Source organism: Salvelinus alpinus, chromosome 35 (assembly GCF_045679555.1).
Source record: "Salvelinus alpinus chromosome 35, SLU_Salpinus.1, whole genome shotgun sequence".
NCBI classification, from domain to species: domain Eukaryota; kingdom Metazoa; phylum Chordata; class Actinopteri; order Salmoniformes; family Salmonidae; genus Salvelinus; species Salvelinus alpinus.
In genome coordinates this window covers 15,291,021-15,308,410 of record NC_092120.1, presented here as the reverse complement: position 1 = coordinate 15,308,410, position 17,390 = coordinate 15,291,021, and the positions used below count along the sequence as shown (strand labels likewise).

The following is a 17,390-nucleotide window of genomic DNA, read 5'->3' as shown; positions in this document are numbered from 1 at the left end:
GAAACAAAGTTCACTATTACATGTAACTCTCTGAGGTTGCCTGTAAGGTACATTTCACTCAAAAACTATATATTTTTGGGACTGTATCAACAGTGGATTAATGAATGAAATACCAAAATAGTTTTTTGAGTGAAATGTACCTTCAATCCTCTGACTGGAAAGATATCAGTGAGTCACAGATCAGCCCAACTGGAGAGCCACTCTCTTTCAGTGGGTGTGTTTCCTATGAAGTTCTCTAGAATAGATTACGAAACTTAACCATACAGACAGATACAGGAAATTATCATTTTCAGCACAGCTTGTATTATCACTTCCATCTGTGCTGAAAAGTCTAACCAGATAATTATTGTGGTAAAAAGGAAGATGGCAAAGGTTTTGATGACCTCAAATTCAAAGAGAGATTTGTGGAACATTCTAAGTATTGCCCTCATCGCTGCAGGTGAGAAAATTTTACCACATAAATGTTATGGCAAGATGGATTGAAGGTCCAATGCAGCTGCTTTTAAAAAATCTCAATATTAAATAATTTCTGGGTAACAATTAAGTAACTGACTGATTTTTTTTTCAATCAAAATGTTATATATTCTTTTCAAAAAGTAACTTCTTAGCAAAGAGCAATTTTTCAATAATTTTGCTAGGGGTGTCTGGGAGTGGACTGAGTAGGGAGGGGAGAACTGAAAACTAGCTGTTATTGGCAGAGGTTTGGACTTCTTCTTATTGGTCTATTAACTAATTGACCGCATGGTGATGTCACCAGGCAGGCCAAAACTCCATCTGACCAAAACAGGCAGACATTTTCAAACAGCTCTCACACTAAAAGGGCATTATCATTATTTTCACAATTTCACACTATTATTCCTACTTCATAGTGTGGAAATGTACATGAAACCATGTGTTTGACTGCACTGGACCTTTTAATGTTTGAAATAAATCTGACTGCTTAATTATTACTAAACCATTATAAGCGCTTAGCCACAAACTGTATATTAAGAATAAACTATGTTAAGTCTGTCACGAGTAAATATCATGGCTAGTTTCAGGTACAGCTGAAAATATTGGCACCCTTAAAGATCAGCAAAAAAAGACTATCAAATAAATAATACAAATACTGAGCTATATGCACTGAGTATACAAAACATTAAGAACATGACATATACTGACCAGGTGAATCTAGGTGAAAGCTAAGATCACTATTTGATGTCACTTGTTAAATCCACTTCAATCAGTGTACATTAAGGGGAGGAAACAGTTTAAAGAAGGATTTTTAAGCCTTGAGTCAATTCAACTTTTATTTGTCACATGCGTCGAATACAACCGTGAAATGCTAACTGACAAGCCCTTAAAACGTATTCTTGATAGGGGGTGCAATTTTAACATATGGCAAAATATGCGTACCCATTTTAAAATGCCTATTTCTCAGCCCCTGAAACTAGAATATGCATATAATAGTCAGATTAGGATAGAAAACACGCTGAAGTTTCCAAAACTGTAAGAATTTTGTCTGTGAGTTAAACAGAACTTTTATTGCAGGTGAAAACCTGAGAAAATTTCAAGCAGGAAGTGGCACTCATTTTGAGAGCTCTGTGTTCCAATGCCTTCCTATCGCATATGTGAAGTCACATCAATAAGACCTCTTTTTCTATGTCTTCCCTAAGGTGTCAACAGCCTTTTTAGACGTAGTTTCAGGCCTTTATTTTGAAGGATGAGCCTGCAAGAGCACATTGGGTAAGTGGACGGTGGGGGCTCTCCGGGTGATTTTTGCGCAAATCTGAAAGGTAGCCATTGTCTCTCTCGCTCCTAGTGAAAAGCCAACTGTCCCGGTTGATTTATTATCGAATAGATATGTGAGAAACACAATGAAGTTGGATCAAAAACAACGTTTGACATGTTTATGTTGACATTATAGATATAATTTGGAATTTTTCCCGCCGTTGTCGCGAACGCTTTTTCCGGTGGATTCCTGGTCATGACGCATCAAACAAACGGAGGTATTTGGATATAAAACATATCTTTATGGAACAAAAGGAACATTTGCTGTCCTACTGGGAGTCTCGTGAGTGAAACCAACCGAAGATCAACAAAGGTAAATGATTAATTTGATTGCTTTGCTGGTTTTTGTTACCAAGTTACCTGGCGCTAGCTGTTCTTATTGTTTTGTCGATCGATACATTTACACAAATGCAAGTATTGCTTTCGCTGGAAAGCATAATTTCAAAATCTGAGACGACAGATGGATTAACAAAAGGCTAAGCTGTGTTTTGCAATATTGCACTTGTGATTTCATGAAATTATATTTTATGATTACCCTCTGGCGCTAGGCTACGCTATGCTAGTCAGGGTTTTTAATGACAGAAATCCCGGATCCGGGATGGGTATGCCTGGGTATAACAATGCAGTTCAAGAAATAGAGGTAAGAAAATATTTGCTAGATAAACTAAACAAAATTAAATAAAGTAACATAATAAGATTACATAACAATAACGAGGCTATATAAAAGGGGTACTGGTACTGAGTCAATGCGCAGGGGTACAGGTTAGTGAAGGTAATTCATACATGTAGGTAGGGGTAAAGTGACTATGCATTGATAATAAACAGCGAGTAGCAGCAGTGTAAAAACAACGGCGGGGGGGTTCATGTAAATAGTCCAGGTGGCCATTTGATTAATTGTTCGGCAGTCTTATGGCTTGGGTGTAGAAGCTGTTAATTAAGGAGCCTTTTGGACTGCTTGCCGTGCGGTAGCAGAGAGAAGTCTAAGCCTTGGTGACTGGAGATTGACCTTTTTTGGGTTTTCCTCTGACACCGCCTAGTATATAGGTCCTGGAGGACAGGAAGCTTGGTCCCAGTGATGTATTGGGCCGTACGCACTACCCTTTGTAACGCCTTACCAGGCGGTGATGTAACCAGTCAGGATACTCTCGATGGTGCAGCTGTATAACTTTTTTAAGATCTGGGGACCCATGCCAAATCTTTTCAGTCTCCTGAAGGGGAAAATATGTTGTCGTGCCCTCTTTACGACTGTCTCGGTGTGTTTGGACCATGATAGTTTGTTGGTGATGTGGACACCAAAGAACTTGAAACTCTCGACCCGCTCCACTATAGCCCCGTCAATGTTAATCTCGTAGTCCATGATCATCTCCTTTGTCTTGCTCACATTGAGGGAGAGGTTGTTGTCCTGGCACCACACTGCCAGGTATCTGACCTCCTCCTTTTAGGCTGTCTCAGCATTGTCAGTGATCAGGCCTACCACTGTTGTGTCTTCAGCAAACTTAATGATGGTGTTGGAGTCGTGCTTGGTCACGCAGTCATGAGTGAACAGGGAGTACAGGAGGGGACTAAGCACGCACCCCTGAGGGTCCCCGGTGGTGAGGATCAGCGTGGCAGATGTGTTGTTGGCCACCCTTACCACCTGGGGGCGGCCTGTGAGGAAGTTCAGGATCCAGTTACAGAGGGAGGTGTTTAGTCCCAGGGTCCTTAACTTAGTGATGAGCTTTGTGGGCACTATGGTGTTGAATGCTGAGCTGTAGTCAATGAACAGCATTCTCACATAGGTGTTCCTTTTATCCAGGTGGGAAAGGGCATTGTGGAGTGCGATTGAGATTGTGTCATCTGTGGATCTGTTGGGGCGGTATGCAAATTGGAGTGGGTCTTGGGTTTCCTGGATGATGGCGTTGACGTGAGCCATGACCAGCCTTTCAAAGCACTTCATGGCTACCAACATCAATCAGTAGCTAGCAGCATACCACCCTGCATCCCACTTCTGGCTTGCTTCTGAAGCTAAGCAGGGTTGGTCCTGGAAGGTCCCTGATGGGAGACCAGATGTTGCTGGAAGTGGTGCTGGAAGCCCAGTAGGAGGCACCCTTTCCTCTCGTCTAAAAAAATATCACAGGGCAGTGATTGGGGAGATTGCCCTGTGTAGGGGCCGTCTTTCGGATGGGATGTTAAATGGGTGTCTTGACTCTCTGTGGTCACTAAAGATCCAATGGCACTTTTCGTAAGAGTAGGGGTGTTAACCCTGGTGTCCTGGCTTAAATTCTCAATCTGGCCCTCATATCATCATGGTCACCTAACAATCCCAAGTTTACAATTGGCTCATTCATCTCTCATGTAACTATTCCCCAGGTTGTTGCTGTAAATGAGAATGTGTTCTCAGACAACTTACCTGGTAAAATAAAAAAAATGGAAAGAGTGCTATGGGGTGGTAGTGATTTAGGCAGGTTACCTTTGCATTCTTGGGCATGGGGTCTATGGTGGTCTGCTTGCAACATGTAACTATTACAGACTTGGTCAGGGAGAGGTTGAAAATGTTGGTCTGCGCATGCTTTGAGTACACGCCCTGGTAATCTGTCTTCCCCTTCAGTCTTGTGAATGTTGACCTGTTTAAAAGTCTTGCTCACGTCGGCTACGGAAAGTGTGATCACACAGTTGTCTGGAACAGCTGGTGCTCTCATACATGCTTCAATGTTGCTTGCCTCGAAGCGAGCATAGAAGGCATTTAGCTCGTCTGGTAGGCTTGCGTCACTGGGAAGCTCGCGTCTGGGTTTCCCTTTGTAGTTAATAATAGTTTGCAAGCTTTGCCACATCCGATGAGCGGTAATGTAGTAGGATTCAATCTTAATCCTGTATCGACTCTTTGTTTGTTTGATGGTTCGTCTGAGGACATAGCGGGATTTCTTGTAGGCGTCCGGATTAGTGTCCCCCTCCTTGAAATCGGCAGCTCTAGCCTTTAGCTCGAATTGGATGTTGCCTGTAATCCATGGCTTCTGGTTGGGATATGTACGTACTGTCACTGTAAGAACGACGTCCTCAATGCACTTATTGATGAAGCTGGTGACTGAGGTGGTATACTCCTCAATGCCATTGGATGAATCACGGAACATATTCCTGTCTGTACTAGCAAAACAGTCCTGTAGGGTAGCATCCGCGTCATCTGACCACTTCCGTATTGAGCGAGTCACTGTACTTCCTGCTTTAGTTTTTTCTTGCTGGTAATTATGGTCAGATTTGCCAAATGAAGGGCGAGGGAGAGTTTTGTATGCATCTCTGTGTGTGGAGTAAAGGTGGTCTAGAGTATGGTTGCACATGCTGGTAGAAATTAAATTAGGTAAAACGGATTTAAGTTTCCCTGCATTAAAGTCCTCGGCCACTAGGAGCGCCGCTTCTGAATGAGCATTTTTTTGTTTGCTTATGGCCTTATACAGCTCGTTGAGTGCGGTCTTAGTCCCATTATCGGTTTGTTGTGGTAAATAGACGGCTACGAATAATATAGATAGTGTGGTCTACAGCTTATCAGGAGGTACTCTACCTCAGGTGAGCAATACCTTGAGACTTCTTTAATATTAGACATCGCCCACCAGCTGTTATTGACAAATAGACACCCCGCCCCTCGTCTTACCAGATGTAACTGCTCTGCCCTGCCGATGCATGGAAAACCCAGCCAGCTCTATATTATCCGTGTCGACGTTCAGCCACAGCTTATGTTTCACCGAGTCATGACAGTTTTTAATGTCCCGTTGGTAGGATAGTCTCGACCGTAGATCATCCAGTATGTTTTCCAGTGATTGCACATTGGCCAATAGATCCGATGGTAGGGTCGATTTACTTACTCGCCTACAAATCTTCACAAGGCACCCCGATATTTAAGTGCCTTTGAACGGGGTATGGTAGTAGGTGCCAGGCCAGGTGCATCGGTTTGTGTCAAGAACTGCAATGCTGCAGGATTTTTCCTTGCTCAACAGTTTCCAGTGTGTATCAAGAATGGTCCACCACCCAAAGGACATCCAGTCACCTTGACACAACTGTTGTAAGGATTGGAGTCAAGCATCCCTGTGGGATGACACTTTCGACACCTTGTAGAGTCCATGCCCCTACGAATTGAGGCTGTTCTGAGGGAAAGGGGGGGGGGGTGCGCAACTCAATATTAGGAAGTTGTTCCTAATGTTTGGTATACTCAGTTTATATAGTGGTCCTTTGCTCAGTTGGTAGAGCATGGTGCTTATAACTCCGGCATATTGTGTTTGATTCCCGGGAACACCCTTCCATAAAATGTAAGTCGCTTTGTATAAAGCATCTGCTAAATAGCATAATTATTATATTGTAAGCTCCTAAAAAAAATGTATTATGTTATTTTATACTAATACAATTGCTCAGAGAAAGAGATTTTGTTTAACAAAATGTTATCTATATTAACACTAGACTTTAAAAATAATTAATCTCAGTTTAAAGTGGATCTGACAGTGTTTTAACTACTTTGCAGATATGAAACAAACTCTATGCGAAGGACATGTGTCACGCTGCATGATGCAAATGGTGGTCACATTAGATACTGACTGGTTTTCTGATCCATGGGAAAAAGGTATATGTGACCAACAAAATGATTGTTGGTCACAAAATCTCAGAATATCTGTATTCCCAGTCATGTGAAATCCATAGATTAGGGCCTAATGAATGTATTGACTGATTTCTATCTATGAACTGTAACTCAGTAAAATCTTTGAAATTGTTGCATGTCACGTTTATATTTTTGTTCAGTATAATTCACCAATACGTTTCTTGGTAGTCCAAAAAATATTGCTATCTGCCTCCAACTATTCGGGATACACTGTTTCAGTTTCAATTACTCAAATCTTTTGAACAAAAACGGACGACTGTAACTAAGGCTGGGAATGTCAATATAATCAAACGAGTAAGGGCAATGATGACAGTCAGTCAAAAGGTGGCTAATAGGCTAACGCACATGTGTCAAACACAAGGCCCACGGGCTGAATAGGACACAAGCGAGTATGAATGAGTTAACAGTTGAGTTATCTACTTTATGAAATTACAGCCAGATGCGCTTGCATTGGTAAATTCACAGCGTGCAGAGGAGGGAAAGTTTACAGACACATGCCACAATCCTAGCTAGGCTACTAAAATGTTGCAGTATGGTTTCGTGGTTTTTAAAGCTTGATATTGAATACCGAAAAGAAAAAAAACTGCAACAAAACACCATGCAAAGTTGAATCATGTAGGCCTATTACAGCAACATTTGAGCAGTAACCTAGGCTGACTACTAAACTACAATACATTTTGAGTGCACCATACAGAAATGCTGCATTATAGCAAAATGCTATATGCACAAATTATTTTACACAACTTTTTTTTGTTTGTTTTTATTACTTTTTAAATAAAATAATTTTCTCAGAGAAATTGTATTAGCATGAAATAATATAATTTCCCAATTTTTTGGAGCATACAATAAATCTCAATATTTGTATGATTTATTTGATGCAGTCTTTTTTGCTCATCTTTATCAAGGCTGCCAATAATTTCAGACTCATCATAGAGCCTCCATATACACTTTCTTTCTCAGGAGCCTTGGCCCAGACAGTTACCCAGACACCTGATGAGGTTGTGTATCAACTGGCTCAGAATGCCTCAATGGACTGCCAGTTCATCCACACTCCAGACCAGCAGGTGGCAAAGAATCCCATTCTCTACTGGCATAAAATTACAAGTTTGACCAAAATGACAAGACTGTGGCCTGACCCAGAGTCACCGTACAAGGATCGTGTGGAGGTTCTGGACAGTGACCGCAACTCACCAAACAGATCTGTACTTCTGAAGAATGTCCAGTGGGAAGATAGCAGTGGAAAGTATGAGTGTAAACTTTCTTATAGGGCCGCCAAACAAGATAAGAGGATGAAAGGGAGCGGCGTTAAGCTGTTCATACATGGTAATGATACAATTTCTATTCTTTTGCCATGTTGTCCACTAATTGCAGTTTTTCATTTCCTATACCAGACCATGTTATGATACAAATGTGTGTGTCTTTCTGTATGTCTAAAACAGATTTGATGTTCTTTGGGCTTGACCCTGATAATGAGACCCAACTCATGTGTGCTGTGAATGTTTCCCGGGATGATGGGTTTTTCTTATCCTTGCTACAAGACGGATCTAAAGTATTCCAAAAGACCATTGATCTTCTTCACCCCAGCATGTCACTGTCTGTTACCCTGTCTGTGATCCTCCCCTTGGAGAAGGGGAAGAATTATGAGTGTCAAATCCACCTGGGCTCCACCTTGATAATGAGCCAGCCCTTCCAACAGCCGCTTGAGACGCCAGGTAGTGTTTTCTCAGTACATACACAGACCTTACAGTTACAGTGTGTCACATCTACTGAAGACTGCCAAGTCGACTTATATCCAGGTTTATCATACAGTATACAGCCATTTGGGTCGGTGCATAGCAATGAAATGTAGCTCTCTCTCCGTATCTGCAATACCACTCAATGACTGACGTCACCCTATGTCTGTTCCCCTTGTGTTTTTCAGCAGTAGAGAAGGTGCTTCCTGAACCTGTTTTCCTGTTCGTGGCCATCCTCCTGGTCCCCATCACCGTGCTTCTGGCTCTGCTGACAGCCCTTCTTGTTCTACGCAGATAAGACAGGAGATAGTAAGACTGACAAGGCCAAATATACAGTGCATTCAGAAATTATTCAGACCCTTTGACCTTTTCCACATTGTGTTACATTAAATAGACTAATTTGAAGTGTTGTCCACATACTTTTGTATATATAGTGTATGTTTCTTTTGTATGTCAAGACTGTCCACAGCTAAAACTGTTTAAAAAAATGCTATATACCAAATCTAACACAAGAACATTGTTGTTTAAGGGATTTTATACATATTGGAGCACTGTCAACAAAACAGATTCCTCTACCCTTTCCTACTCACTCAAACTTTCAGTATTAAACATCATGCATGTTGAAGTTCAGAATTTTTTATTGCAGTTTGACACATTCAACAAAACCATTTCCATCTGCAACAACCAAATGACTCAGTCTCACAACCTATAACACCACCTCTCAGGTTTCCAAATAATGTGTTGGCTTTTTTCCACAGCAAGTTATAGTGTAGCATCAGTGTAACTTAGGTGTTTTGATGAACTACACTTGACAATGTATGTTTATTGTCATGTGCTACACTTGACAGGATTTCAATTGTTGCGCAACTCCTTTTTTTTGCAAGATAAATGTTTAATTTTTCAAACACAAATTATCAATACAACAGACACACACATCGATGACATCACACGTGCTCAGACCCACATGTTCCTACTGCTTCAATTTCCAGTGCTTGTACTCTATGCCAGTGGTCACCAACCGGTCGATCGCGATCAACTTGGTCGATCTCCAAGGCATTCCTAATCGATTGCCAAACATTTCTGTAAAAAAAACAACTATAAAGCCTTGTGTTTCTATTTTGTTTTATTCGTCTCGGGCTGTGAAGGTACAAACTCTGCCTTCCCAGCGGGCCCAGAGAGCAAATCAAGTGCCCTATAGGCCTACCACTGGCCAATCGGATGGCTCATATTACTGTGCCGGCAGTAACGTAGCAGGCATAAAAGAAAGCTACAGCAAAGTTTATACTGTGAGATTTCAAAACGTTTAAAACCATGACTAGAGAGACTGTCAACGAATGCAGAATGTGCTGCTGTTTGTACGAGTGAGTTTAAGTTCTTACTCAGCACTGGCAACACTTTGTAATCAACACTTTTATAAGCCATATAATGCGTGTTTCTTGCTATTCCACCAGAGGTAGTCAGTGCCGTTTAAGATGAGGGAGAACGATTTTATTTTCATGAGCATGGGCTTATTTCTATTACAGCATATTGGATGACTCGTTCATATTCCGTTCACCCAGTTCATTGTAACAGTGATAGGTTTAGGCTACTACATGATACTCAAAATGTCCCTATACCCATCATGAGGTTGCTTCAACCTAGCCTAAGAATGAAAGTTTACAATATAGGTGCACACAGGTCAATACCGCCTTGCACACTCTTGCCTGCATCTAGCAAACACGAGTTTCTATTGGACAAATCCAGGTATGTTTATCCCCGCTTTTTCCCGTTTGCTTCCGTTTAACCTTTCTGTCGCAGGCGTTCGGCTAGCGACCCACCTCGACAACATCTGGTGAAATTGCAGAGCGCCAAATTCAAAATACAGAAATAGTCATAATAAACATTCATAAAAAATACAAGTGTTATACATCGGCTTAAAGATTAACTTCTTGTTAATCTAGCCACTTTGTCAGATTTCAAAAAGGCTTTATGGCGAAAGCATACCATGCGATTATCTGAGGACAGCGCCCGGCTTACAAAAGCATACAAACATTTTACAACCAAGTAAAGGAATTACAAAAGCCAGAAATAGCGATAAAATTAATCACTTACCTTTGAAGATCTTCATTTGGTTGCAGTCACAAGAGTCCCTCTTTTATATCCCAAAAACTCAGTTTTGTTGGCGCGTTTTGTTCAGTAATCCACTGGCTCCAAGGCGGTCAAAACATGCAGACGAATACATCCTAATAGTACCGGTAAAGTTCGTCGAATGTCATGTCAAACGATGTTTATAATTAATCCTCAGATTGTCAATTGTCTAAATAATCGATAAAGGTCTCATTCTTTTTCATTTTTCAGAAAACAAGCCTGAAACAATGTCTAAAGACATCTAGTGGAAACCATAGGAACTGCAATCTGGGTCCTAACCCATTAGATACTGTATAGGCATTCAATTGAAAATACCAACATAAAAAAAATCCCACTTCCTGGATGGATTTTCCTCAGGTTTTTACCTGCCATATCAGTTCTTCAGAGTGTTTTCTATCCAAATCTACCAATTATATGCATATCCTAGCTTCTGGGCCTGAGTAACAGGCAGTATACTTTGGGCACGCTTCTCATCCAGATGTCAAAATACTGCCCCCAAGCCATAAGAAGAAATGTTTTTCAACAGAATCCACGGAATGAATGCACCCCTGATCATGCAGAAACAGAGTTCACTCTCATAACAGCCACGTTATATTCCTTCTATTCCCTTCACTTGTGGACTTCAATGCACAACAAATCAGCTGTATGTGACCAGGTGAAAAAACCTGTACAAGCCAAACCTCTACAAACAGCCTACATCATTGTCACCATTTTAGCTAAAGTAATGTCATAGTCAACATAGCTAATAGAACTAACGCGTTAGTAAACCCGTTACAATCATACAGTAACGTTAGTGTACAGTCAGTAAAGCAGTTACACCGGTGGCATTAAATTAGTAATACCAAAAGCTTACCTTGACTTGGAAGAGTTCCAGTGTTGTGTTGGAAAGTCATAGCATTACCTCTGTTTGAGCAGGGTGTTTCAGTAGGCTAAACTAGCTAGCTGCATTTGCTAGCTAAGTAAGTGAAACAAAGTGAAAAACATTACGAAATCTCTTCCTTCTCCTTCATTTTGGAATAAATACATTTGTTCAAAACTGTTCAACTATTGTCTATCTCTTTGAGTCAACTACTCACCACATTTTATGCATTGCAGTGCTAGCTAGCTGCAGCTTATGCTTTCAATAATATACTAATTCTCTGATCCTTTGATTGGATGGAGAACATGTCAGTTCATGCTGCAAAAGCTCTGATAGGCTGAAGGACATCCTCCGGAAGTTGTCATAATTACTGTGTAAGTGTATGGAAGGGGGTGAGAACCATGAGCTTCCTAGGTTTTGTATTGAAGTCAATGTACCAAGAGGAGGATGGAAGCTAGCTGTCCTCCGGCTACACCATGGTGCTACCCTACGGAGTTCTGTTGAGACTACTGTAGACCTTCTTTGCAAAATAGTGAGTTTTAATCACTTATTTGGTGATGTGATTATATTTAGTATAGTTTTATCTAAAAATTTGAACTTTTAAGTGTTTTACAATTTGTATTTTTATCAAATTCACTGAGGAGGATGGTCCTCCCCTTCCTCCTCTGAGAAGCCTCCAGTGTTCCACTCAGCTCTACAACAAGCAGTGCAGCTGTAATGAATGAGTAGGAAAGTGTATCTATAGGCTTGCGTTGTTGTTATTATTAGTGGCTTGGGTCATTTCGTCATTTCTAATATCGAATAATATTTCACTTTCTCTATTCATAGGAGTAACAACATGAATTTGTGCATGAGGAAGAAATAATGCGGTGCAACTCGATTTCCCCAATCAGCTGGAAGACGGTGTCTGTTCTGGACAGTGTCAGTGGAGGAAAGGGAGAGTGAAGGGATGTTGAGAGGCGGACCCTCATTCTCCTCTCTTCCCTCCTCTGAGACTGACCATCAGGTGCAAGCACCATCAGCCCAGGAAAAAAAAAACATACAAAGAAATGATTTAAATGTATGCTCACTCAGCTGTGCCTCACAAGTAATACAACAATGGATCTATTACCGGTGTGATCATCATATAGCCTACCTCAAATTAAAAATGGCCTGAACAATAATGCATTGGCAGGGCAATTCAAACTAAGCCAATATATGATGATAATGTATTGGGCCTATAGCTTACTTCACAAACCTCATTGCTACGGTACTGTTTTTTATTGGTTAATGTTGCATCGGGTTACGTTTTTTAAGTCATGTCTGAGCGGTAGATCTCGGCTTGCATTTTGACTCAGAAAGTGATCTTGACTCAGAAAAGGTTGGTGACCACTGCTCTATGCCGTATGACCTCAAATGGCATGTTCTGTTTCTCTCTGTAGCCCATATTTTTTCAATATTTAAATAATAGTGCATTATAATCATCCACTGTCTTAACGATGGAGGCTCATTTGATTTCCAATTTTTAAGCAAATGTTTTTTCAAATGATTGACGAGAAAAGCACAGTCCAACCCATTGGGTATCTCAACGAGCACTGTAAGAAATTGTATAAGATACTGGTAACTTGTTTTAACCACTTCTCAACATAAGCTATAACTTGGCACAACATCCACCCATCCCCCACTATACCCCCACTTTTGTACCTTGTTAAGTAACCACAGACCCACATACTCAACCCTCCCCCATGAATAGGACTCTGTTAACTTCTTGCAACTATAGGGGGTGCTGTTCCGCATTAGCATATTTGGGTCTCCAAATTAAACTGCCTCGTGCTAAATTCTTGATCGTACAATATGCATATTATTGTTATTATTGGATAGAAAACACCTTCTAGTTTCTATAGAAGTTGGAATTTTGTCTCTGAGTGGTACAGAACAATATCTACAGCACTTTTCATGACAGGGGTCAGATTTCAGAATTTTTTACCCCTGATCTGGAGTCTGTTTTTAAGGCGACAGTGAATGCTATGAAGAAACCGACACTGCCTACGTCTTCCTCTGGGTGTCTGTACGTCATCACGTTTTGAATGGAGTCTATTGCACAATCCCAGCCCATATAAAACCACAAAACGTGGGACTACCTTTCTCTCTCTCCGCGCGCCACAAGCAAGATGGGCATCGGACCTGCCTCATTCCAAATCGTTGTTTAACTAGTTAGATTTCTCCGGTCATGTTTTCAGTCGTTATAGTTGTTAAAAACATCATAATGTAGTTAATTTGAACCGTTTTATAGCAATTTATATCCGTTTAGTGCGATTTTGAGGAATTTCTTTGTCGTGCCCTTTTTAGCTTTGGAAACGTTTCGGGGTGTCGGTCGTTGGTGGTGGACATTTCGAAGGACAGAGGACATCTATCGACCAAAAGACGTTTATAACATAGAAAGGATACATTGCCCAAGAATCTGATGGAAGAACAGCTCAAAGTAACCAATATTTAATATGATAAATCGTTGTTCTGTCGAAATATTTTAAACGCATATTTCGCCATTTTGTTTGTTATCGCGTCACTTGGCGAACCCTGTATTGAAAAGTAAGGATAATTTTAAAAATGTAAGTCAGCGGTTGCATTAAGAACTAATTTGTCTTTCGATTCCTGTCAACCCTGTATTTTTTAGTCAAGTATATGATTAGCTTTCAATTAAACTAGATCACTCTGATAGATGACGTCAGACATATTGAGGCTTGATTTCCTAGTATTTTTATTGTGTAACCACGGTTTTGTATGGCTAAATATGCACCTTTTCGAACAAACTGTATATGTATGTTGTAAAATGATGTTACAGGAGTGTCATCTGAAGAATTCTGAGAAGGTTAGTGAAAGAATTAATATATTTTGGCGGTGATTACGTTATAGCGCTCTTTGGCTGGAATCGATGCTCTGGTAACGTTTGCACATGTGGTATGCTAACTTATCGATTTATTGTGTTTTCGCTGAAAAACGCTTAGAAAATCTGAAATATGGTCTGAAATCACAAGAACTGGGTCTTTCCATTGCTATGCTTTGTCTATTTTTATGAAATGTTTTATGATGAGTAAATTGGTCATACACGTTGCTCTATCTAGTAATTCTAGTCGATTTGTGATGGTCGGTGCAATTGTAAACTGTGATTTCTACCTGAAATATGCACTTTTTTCTAACAACACCTATCCTATACCATAAATATGTTATCAGACTGTCATCTGAAGAGGTTTTTTATAGGTTATTGGCTATCAATATCTTAGTTTAGCCGAATTGGTGATAGCACCTGAAGGAGTAAGAAACTGATGGAGTTAGAAAAGTGGTGTATTTTGCTAACGTGTTTAGCTAATAGATTTACATATTGTGTCTTCCCTGTAAAACATTTTAAAAATCTGAAATGGTGGCTTTATTCACAAGATCTGTATCTTTCATCTGGTGTCTTGGACTTGTGATTTAATGATATTTAGATGCTACTATCTACTTGTGAAGCTATGCTAGCTATGCTAATCAGTGTGTGGGGGGGGTGGGGGGTGATCCCGGACCCGGGGTAGAGGCTCGTGAAAGGTTAAAACAGATGCATATGCATTATGCTCAAGGATGAGACTATAAGACAATGAACTGTGGGAAGGGCCAATGGAAACGTCGACATCAGGCCGAACAGGATTACCCACGACCCAGATCGACCAATCGGAAGGCCAGACTTCAAGATCAACCTACTTTGCTAGTTGTCTATATAATCTGTATGTACTGTGTAGAGCGGTCTCTTCTCCGACGATTTCATAAGAATCTGACAGAAAGGGGCCGTGCACGTTTTTGCCTGATATCTTTACACTTGAATAAAACGGCCTTATTATAAAATTATCCACCTCGTACTATGTCTCCACTTGATCTCCTGTCTCCAATAAACGTTTTACTAACAGAATTTGGTAAGCAGAGGATGGTAATTAGACACCTTTGATTTCGGTCCATAGAAAGTTGATCAGACAGGAGACGCGTGGGAGAAAGATTCGAGAAGGAGAGGTGACCTTTTTTTTTTTGAAGGAGAATCGCGGTTCAACTCACCCAGGAAACTGATCAAAAGAGCTCGATACTAAAAGGTAAGCAGATGCCTGTTTAATCAAAATCTGTATATTGTATTATAGCCAATATCTAAATTCAATGATCAGAAGTACTGAGGTGAGTGTGAATTGTTGCTAAATTTATGTGGAATTGTTTAGAATCTAAGGCATTGTGTAAAGATATCTGAGTAATCATAGTTAAAGACTTGTTCATATAGTCTTGCACTAGTATATATGTTGATAGACTAGGTGTAAAGTGAGGAATAAGCTTATAAGGATTCAAATAGACGGGCCACAGGGGAAAGTTGACGTCCTAGGGGGTTACCGTGAGGAATCCACAGAAATAAAAAGAAAAATACGATTCATATAGGCGGGCCATAGCTGTAAGTTGACCAGCTAGGGGTTACCGTGACGAATCCATAATTAATAGATGAGATCCATATAGTCGTGCAATAGTTGAATTGGCAATCAGCTAAAGTGTTACGTGAGGACTCATAAATTATTATTTTTTTAAATACGATTCGAATAGGCGGGCAATAGATTGATCAGCTAGATGTTACCGTGACGAATCTAATGTGATATTGTATGTTTAAGTTGTGTTAGCGAAATTAATGATTGTATGTTTAAGTTGTGTTAGCGAAATTAATGGTAGAAGGTATTAAAACCTGAAAATCTAATGTGGTATTGTATGTTCCAAATTAATGTGAGTGATTGAACGTTCCACGAGACCGATTGCTACTAATTAGCCATATGCTAAGTTGAGGCTGTGTTGAAGTGACCGCCGTGTCTACTGTGAAGCAGTTATTTTCTGTTGAGAAGTTGACTTGAATTTTCTCTCCCGTGCTGTTGGGATTGATTTAAGAATTAGAATTCAGTTGATAATTATTCTAGAAGCGCTAGGATACACCATATATTGTCCCAAAAGGACACGTTTGAAATACTTTGGGAAAGTATTTAATTAATTTAGTTAGTTTTTGAGTTTTCAGTTTTTTAATTCGTTTTTGAGAAAAATGAGTCCTAGAATTAATTAAATATTTATTCTAGAAACGCTTGAATATACTAATATAATGTCCCGAAAGGACATTTCTGAAATGTTTTGGCAAAGTATTTAAATAATCGAAAAAGTGAAAACGAATAATAACTGTTTGAAAATAGTTCCTAAAATTATTATTATATTTAAAATAGAAGCGCTAGATAATACTAGTAGATTGTTCCAAAAGGATATTGCCGAAATACTTTGGGAAAGTATTTAATTAATTCGCCAAACATAAAGCAATAAAATTCTTTGTACACAAGGGGGAGACAGACACCAGAGATAAGACTGTGTCAGCACCAGAGATACATTGCTAGTTTTGGCCAGTGATGGGCTAAGTGCACCAAAATAGCATAGAGCCAGACATAGCTTAACGACAAAATGGCCACGACCACCGTCCCCAAACACAAATTCAATGAATACTTAGATCAGAGAATGAAAGATAGATCAGGGGGAAAGATGCAGTATAAGGAAGTTAAGAAGGTCTGGGAAGGTGTGAGGCTAAAATGGACCCAAGCAGGATACCTCAGTGGGGTGGCCCCATCAAAAGGGCAACTCCTCACTATGGAGAAGGAATTAGAGGAAGTAGTGAAGGAAGGGATAGAACGTGAAGTTGAAAGGAATAAGAACCACTTATTCAAAAAGGAAGGAACAAAGCATAGGGAAAGAGCAGAGGCTGAGCTGAAAATAGGAATTTGGGCAATTGAAGAAATTAGAAGAGCACTCCCTTACAGGAAACCTGATATGATGGGGGTGGCCACTGAAGCCCCAACTGACACCAAAGAGGGCAGGCCCAACAATAATGATGCCCCACCTACCACCATAGCAACCCCATCGGCCCCCACCCAACTATACCCGGAACTGCCACAGGGAGAGAAAATAACACCACCTCCCTATTCTCAAAATCCATTCAGCCACCTCCCTCAAAACCCTTTTTTGACCCCTGCTGTGGTACAGGCACCAGTGTTTGTGGTGCATGAAGGACACCTAAAAGGAAGCATGACTTTAGGGATCCAAGAAGGGCAACTCGTGTGTGAAGAGAGGCCTGATCATCGAGAAAGGAAGGAGAGGGACAGAGCGCACACACAGGGACGTGGGGGTGGTTCGAACCCCGCCTCACTACAGGGACATGGTGGGTCTCAACCAGGCCCTTTGAAGAGAGAAGACAGAGAGCTGATTCAGTTTTCTTCCACTC

The 17,390-nt window shown here is 40.5% G+C and overlaps 1 protein-coding gene across 3 annotated transcripts; it reads left to right on the top strand.

Annotated features, from left to right (window-relative positions):
• The first annotated feature begins 268 nt into the window (after nt 1-268).
• On the top strand, nt 269-8,747 carry LOC139564441 (uncharacterized). Of its 3 annotated transcripts, none has more exons than XM_071383961.1 (4): nt 269-439; nt 7,349-7,711; nt 7,828-8,100; nt 8,310-8,747. In XM_071383961.1, exons 1-4 carry the CDS (start codon nt 364-366, stop codon nt 8,417-8,419), a joined length of 822 nt encoding a protein of 273 aa, XP_071240062.1. In that variant the 5' UTR covers nt 269-363; the 3' UTR covers nt 8,420-8,747. The 3 variants fall into 3 exon arrangements, with proteins under 3 accessions (XP_071240062.1, XP_071240063.1, XP_071240064.1); XM_071383962.1 differs by having other exon boundaries at nt 288-439; nt 8,313-8,747; XM_071383963.1 differs by lacking the exon at nt 269-439 and adding an exon at nt 1,503-2,083.
• Nucleotides 8,748-17,390: the final 8,643 nt, after the last annotated feature.

What these genes read in the sequence shown, in the direction of transcription:
- LOC139564441 (XM_071383961.1), top strand. Translation starts at nt 364, where the DNA reads ATGGCAAAGGTTTTGATGACCTCAAATTCAAAGAGAGATTTGTGGAAC. An exon ending in TATTGCCCTCATCGCTGCAG is followed by an intron (nt 440 to 7,348) that starts GTGAGAAAATTT and finishes TTTCTTTCTCAG; the next exon opens with GAGCCTTGGCCCAGACAGTT. An exon ending in ACAGCCGCTTGAGACGCCAG is followed by an intron (nt 8,101 to 8,309) that starts GTAGTGTTTTCT and finishes TGTGTTTTTCAG; the next exon opens with CAGTAGAGAAGGTGCTTCCT.